Source organism: Diceros bicornis, chromosome 30 (genome assembly GCF_020826845.1).
Source record: "Diceros bicornis minor isolate mBicDic1 chromosome 30, mDicBic1.mat.cur, whole genome shotgun sequence".
Taxonomy (NCBI): Eukaryota; Metazoa; Chordata; class Mammalia; order Perissodactyla; family Rhinocerotidae; genus Diceros; species Diceros bicornis.
In genome coordinates, this window is record NC_080769.1 from 7,361,155 (window position 1) to 7,368,251 (window position 7,097).

The 7,097-nt window shown below is 36.4% G+C and overlaps 1 protein-coding gene across 1 annotated transcript; it reads right to left on the reverse strand.

Annotated features, from left to right (window-relative positions):
* Positions 1–721: 721 nt before the first annotated feature.
* Positions 722–6,058, reverse strand: LOC131394524 (zinc finger protein 709-like). The gene is made up of 4 exons (XM_058525887.1): positions 5,995–6,058; positions 4,196–4,322; positions 3,699–3,759; positions 722–3,310 (listed from the first exon to the last, which is right to left on the reverse strand). Exons 1-4 carry the CDS (start codon positions 6,025–6,027, stop codon positions 1,438–1,440), a joined length of 2,094 nt encoding a protein of 697 aa, XP_058381870.1. The 5' UTR covers positions 6,028–6,058; the 3' UTR covers positions 722–1,437.
* Positions 6,059–7,097: the final 1,039 nt, after the last annotated feature.

Sequence of the window (7,097 nt, forward strand, 5' to 3'; positions counted from 1 at the left end):
TGAGGCTACTGGTGCATTCCAATATGGAACGAGAAAGAGGATTCTTAAAGACCTAGTTCTTAATATTACCCTAATTGATATAATGCAATACAGGGGTGATATGCTCAGCTCAAGATTTTGTTGCCCTAATGCAGGCCTCTACTTAATTCAAAGTTGATTCACCAAGTACCAGTCAGAAGGAGGGAAAAAGAGCAAAAACCCAAATATGACAATAAGAATTCACATGAAAGGATACTCTTTGGTAACCTTGCCATAAACAAAAATTTAGTCCAATTGTTTAACAGTACAAAAATGGAAACAGGCTCCTATACGTACCACCCCTGAAAAAGAGAATTCTCTAAGAAAGATACAAAATATACAACAGATTAGGCACATGCAGGAACTATAAGACAGGGACACTAAGAAAATCCTAAAAAACATACAGTGTCATTTTCAATGGCCCCTTAGCACAGAACAATTAAAACATTAAAAAGAAAAAATTACTAACTGATTTAAGGAAAAAATACACTACCTATTAAGCTTATATACTATTGATAAAGGATGAACTGCAAAATTACCTCACCTCAATATTCATCCCTGAAAGTAATGAATAGAAATCTACAATTCAATGCTGCACTTTAAGAAAGAGGCTTGGTAAAGACAACATATTTACAACTTTTATAACAACTCTTTCATGTGAAAGTTTTCTAGAATATTATACACAAATAAATTTCCAATAAGCTTTCTCGTATTAGTTACATTTTTATTTCTTTTTGGTGACAGTTTCACATAGTAGGAAGTGGGCAAATTAAAGTCTTTTCCATGCTATTTACATTCAAGAGATTTTTATTAAATGAGTCCTTCATACTTTCAGAAAGAACGGGATGACAAAAGACTTTTCCACGTTCTTTATATTTATGTGGTTTTTCACCTAGTGTGCATTCTTGCACATCCTCAAAGGTTTTCATGAGAAATAAAGGCTTTCTCATTTTACTGACATTCATAGGATTTCTCTACAGTGTGACTTCTTTCATTTCTTTGAAATGATATGTGGTAAGTGAATGCTTTCTCACCTTCCTTCTGTTCATAAGGTTTGTCTCCAGTATGAGTTCTTTCATGTGTTTGAAAAAAACAGGGAGAAGTGAAGGCTATCCCACATTCTTTACATTTATAAGGTCCATCTCCAGTGTAAAAGACCATCAGTGATTGAAGGCTTGAGCGATTTATAAAGGCTTTCCTACCTTCCTTACATTCAAAGATTTTGTCTCCTGTGTGACTCGCTTCAAATATTCAAAAGGAACTGGGAGAAATGAATACTTTCTCACATTGCTTCCACCAGTAATGTCCACCTATGATGCGCAAGATCAGATGTGATCAAAGGCTTGAGGGAATCATAAAGGCTTTCACACATTCCTTACATTCATAGGGTTTCTCTCCAGTATGAATTCTTTCACGTATTCAAAGAGAACATGGAAAAATGAATGCTTCACTACATTTTTTACATTCATAAGGTCTTGGTCCAGTATGAATTCTTTCATGTTTTCTAAGGGAATGGGAGGAAGTGAATGCTTTACTGCATTTTTTACATTCATACGGTTTCTCCCCAGTATGAATTCTTTCATGTACTCGAAGAGAATACGGAAAAATAAATGCTTTACTGCACTTTTTACATTCATAGGGTTTTGTTTCGGTATGAATTTTTTCATGATGTCGAAGATAACTGGAGGAAGTGAATGCTTTACTGCATTTTTTACATTCATAGAGTTTTGCTCCAGTATGAGTTCTTTCATGTTGTCGAAGAGAACCGGAGGAAGTGAATGCTTTACTGCATTTTTTACATTCAAACGGTTTCTCTCCAGTATGAATTCGTTCATGTACTTGAAGAGAACCTGGAAAAATGAATGCTTTACTGCACTTTTTACATTCATAGGGTTTCACTCCAGCATGAATTCTTTCATGTTGTCGAAGAGAACTGGAGGAAGTGAATGCTTTTCTGCATTTTTTACATTCATAGGGTTTCTCTCCAGTATGAACTCTTTCATGTATTTGAAGAGAATAGGAAAAAGTGAATGCTTTATTGCATTTTTTACATTCATACGTTTTCTCTCTAGTATGAATTCTTTCATGTTGTCTAAGATAACTAGAAGAAGTGAATGCTTTACTGCATTTTTTACATTCATAGGGTTTCTCTCCAGTATGAATTCTTTCATGTATTTTAAGAGAACTAGCAGAAGTCAATGCCTTACTGCATGTTTTACATTTATAGGGTTTCTCTCCAGTGTGATTTCTTTCATGTTTTAGAAGAGAATTAGGATAAATGAACACTTTATTGCATTTTTTACATTCATAGGGTTTCTCTCCAGTGTGACTTCTTTCATGTATTTGAAGAGAACTGGCAGAAGTGAATGACTTAGTGCATGTTTTACATTTATAGGGTTTCTCTCCGGTGTGATTTCTTTCATGTTTTAGAAGAGAACCAGGATAAATGAATGCTTTATTGCATTTTTTACATTCATAGGGTTTCTCTCCGGTGTGATTTCTTTCATGTTTTAGAAGAGAACCAGGATAAATGAATGCTTTATTGCATTTTTTACATTCATAGGGTTTCTCTCCAGTGTGAGTTCTTTCATGTTGTTGAAGACTACTTGAAAGCCTAAAGGCTTTACCACATACTTTACACTCAAAGGGTTTCTCTCCACTATGAATTCTTTCATGGCCTCGAAGAGAACTGGAAGAAGTGAATGTATTTCTGCATGTTTTACATTCATAAGCTTTCTCTCCAGTGTGAGTTCTTCCATGTATTTGAAGAAAACTGGGAAAAATGAATGCTTTCCCACATTCCTTACATTTATAAGGTCCATCTCCAGTGTGAAAGATCATGTGTAAGCGGAGAAGTGAGTGCCTTATAAAGGCTTTCCCACATTCCTTACATTCATAGGGTTTCTCTCCAGTATGAATTCTTTCATGTACTCGAAGAGAACCGGAAAAAATGAATGCTTTACTGCATATTTTACATTCATAGGTTTTCTCTCCAGTATGAGTTCTTTCATGTATTTGAAGAGATCTATGAAAAGGGAAGACTTTTCCACAGACCTTACATTTATATGGCTCCCCTCCATATTTTTTGTCATCAGATAGTTTGTGTTCAGTGTGACATCTAATGTGCCTTTTAAGGGATGAATGATGCATGAAGACTATTCCACATGCACTGCATTCACATGGTTTAGCACCTGTAGTTTTCTTGTTCAGATTGAGATTTGGATTTAGGTTGATGTTTTCTTGACATACACTACCCTCTTCACTTTTACAGAGTCTCTGTACCATATGATTTCTGTAAAAAGTGAGAAGTACATTATTAATGACTTCTTTATTAATGATTTTACATTTATTATATTTATTATGATTTATAGGAAAAGTTTTGGGGTTTGGTCTTGTCTCAATTCTTAGAAATTGAATATACTGAATGCTCTGCAAGAGAACTTCATGTTTGCTGTTATCCAAACAGTGATATTAATATATAGGGTTTATTCATACTTTCCAAGTGAATTGTTTTGTAAAAACTGAACATCTACATTACGTTTCAAAAACTATATTTGGTGAAAATTTTCTGGGATAGCTAAATTTGAAGCAAGGGTTATTTGCTTTGCTTCCTTTTAAAATTTCTTAACAAATCGGTATTCTAACATGAGACACTGCTTTCTATTGAGAGTGTGACTCACCTTAATTTTCTCCCCTGGTTTGTGTACTTAACTTCAATATCATCATCTTCCCAGGTTTTTCCTGAAATGCAGACCCAGAAAGTTGATTTCCAAGTATTAGAAATTATAGAAAAAATTATGGATTCTAAGACAATGATGAGCTAAGATCACTTCTAGTTTATTTACCAACATCTCCCATTTCTACATTCTACATCTGGGAACCATGCTTTTTTTTTTTAAATATGTACTTATCCTTTTTTATTTATTTTTTCCCCCCAAAACCCCAGTAGATAGTGGTATGTCATAGCTGCACATCCTTCTAGTTGCTGTATGTTGGACGCAGCCTCAGCATGGCCGGAGAAGCAGTGCGTCGGTGCGCGCCCGGGATATGAACCCAGGCAGCCAGCAGCAGAGCATGAGCACTTAACCACTAAGCCACGGGGCCGGCACATGGGAACAATGTTGATGGGCAAGAAACATTTGTTCTCTACTTGATGAAGGGATGTCCTCATTCTTACCTATTGAGGCTAGGTGCCTGAAGGTTTCCCACATCACATCTCTGTAGAGTTTCTTCTGTGAAGGATCTAGTAAAGCCCACTCCTCTGGGGTGAAGTTCACAGCCACATCCTCAATGGCCACTGAGTCCTAAAACATCACAAATATGTGTAGAGTAGGATGCATGAGACTGACAGCACTGGGGATCTGTTCTCCATTTGTAGAAATGTTACGCGTGATTCTGTCATTTCCAAATATTTATTTTATGCTATCATCATCGAAACCTCACTGCTTTTCTGTACAGACTTCCTCACCAATTTCACTGCATTACTAAGACATGGAAATTGTTTACACATTTACTGTGATCACATTACACTGTATTTCTCTATAATGGCAAGGTCCATGGCATTTTGGGAAATGGTAAAAATGCTATACAAATCAAACAATTATCATTTTATATAACATGATTCCTTGTGAGAAAAATTCTTTCATCTTCTTTCTTATTACCCACAGTTACAGCACTCCATGAGGCAGAGTCAAACACAACATCACACTCAATGGAGAAAAACTGAAAGCCATCCCTCTGAAAACAGAACAAGACAAGGGTGCCCACTCTCACCATTCTTATTCAACACAGTACTGGAGGTTCTGGCCAGAGCAATTAGGCAACAAAAAGGAATAAAGGGAATCCAAATAGGCAATGAACAAGTGAAACTCACTGTTTTCAGATGACATGATCTTACATATAGAAAACTCTAAAGAATCCACTGGAAACTATTAGAAATAAACAACAACAACAGCAAAGTTGCAGGGTACAAAATTAACTTACAGAAATCAGTTGCATTTCTGTATACCAACAATGAACAAACAGAAAGACCACTCAAGAAGACAATCCCATTTACAATTGCAAGGAAAAGAATAAAATATCTAGGATTACATTTCACCAAGGAAGTGAAAGACCTATACAATCAAAAGTAAAAGCCATTATTGAGTGAGGGCCTGCCCCGTGGCTTAGCAGTTAAGTGCGCGCGCTTTGCTGCTGGCGGCCCAGGTTCGGATCCCGGGCGCGCACTGACGCACCACTTCTCTGGCCATGCTGAGGCCGCATCCCACATACAGCAACTAGAAGGATGTGCAGCTATGACACACAACTATTTACTGAGGCTTTGGGGGAAAAAAATAAAATTAAATCAAAAAAGTAAAAAAAAAAAAAAAAAAAAAAGACATTATTGAGTGAAATCAATGATGACAAAGAAATGGAAAAATATTCCATGCACTTGGATTGGAAGAATAAACATAGTCAAAATGTCCATACTACCTAAAGGAATCTACAGATTCAATGCAATCCTAATCAGAATCCCAAGGACATTCTTCATGCAAACAGAACAAAGAATACTAAAATTCATTGGCCAACAAAAGACCCAAAATAGCTAAAAAAAATCTTTAGGAAAAAGAACAAAGCAAGAGGCATCACAATTTCTGACTTCAAAACATACTACAAAGTGATAATAATTAAAACAGCATGGTACTGGTACAAAAACAGACACACAGATCAATGGAACAGAATGGAAAGCCCAGGAATAAAACCTCACATCTACAGGCAGCTAATCTTTGACAAAAGAGCTAAGAACATACAACAGAGAAAGGAAAGTCTCTTTAATAAATGGTGCTGGGAAAACTGGACAGTCACTTGCAAAAGCACGAAAGTAGACCATCTTCTTTCACCATACACAAGAATTAACTCAAAATGGATCAATGACCTGAAGGTGACACCTGAAACTATAAAACTCGTAGAGGAAAATATAGTTAGTACACTACTCACCATCAGCCATAAAGGGATCTTTTCAAATTCCATGTCTACTCTGACAAGGGAAACAAAAGAAAAAATAAACAAGTGAGACTTCATAAGATTAAAGAGCTTCTACAAGGCAAATGAAACCAGGATCAAAATCATATATTTGACAAGGGATTAATCTCCATAATATGTAATAAACTCATGCAACTGAACAAGAAAACAAACAACCAAACCAAAAAATGGGCAGAGGAAATGAACAGACACTTCTCCAAAGAAGATATACAGGTGGCCAATAGGCACATGAAAAGATGCTCAACATCACTAATCATCAGGGAAATGCAAATCAAAACTACACTAAGATATCATCTTATACCCGTTAGAACGGCTATAATCACCAAGACAGAAAGCAACAAATGCTGGATAGGCCATGGACAAATGGGAACCCTAAACCACTGCTGGTGGGAATGCAAACTGGTGCAGCCTCTATGGAAAACAGTATGAACATTCCTCAAAAAATTAAAAATAGAAATACCTTATGATCCAGCTATCCCACTACTGGGCACCTACCCAACAAACCTGAAATCAACAATTCAAAGAGGCGTATGCACCCCTATGTTCATCACAGCATTATTCACTATAGCCATGTCAATGGAAGCAAGCCAAGTGTCCCTCCACTGATGACTGGATCAAGAAAATGTGGTATATCTATACAATGTAATACTACTCAGTCATAAAAAAAGACAAAATTGTCCCATTTGCAACAACATGGATGGACCTGGTGGGTACTATGTTAAATGAAATAAGCCAGACAGAGAAAGACAAACACTCATGACCTCTCTCATATGTGGAATATAAACTAACACATGGACAGAAAACAGTTTGATGGTTACCAGGGGGAAGGGAGTTGGGGGGTGGGCACAAGCGGTGGTTTTATATGGTGACTGACAGATAACAATGTACAACTGGAATCTCACAGTTATAAACTATTATGACATCAATAAAACATTTTTTAAAAAAAGACAAAATCACTCCATTTCCAACAACATGGATGGACCTGGAGGGTATTACGTTAAGTGAAATTAGCCAAACAGAGAAAGACAAACACCACATGATTTCACTCACATGTGGAA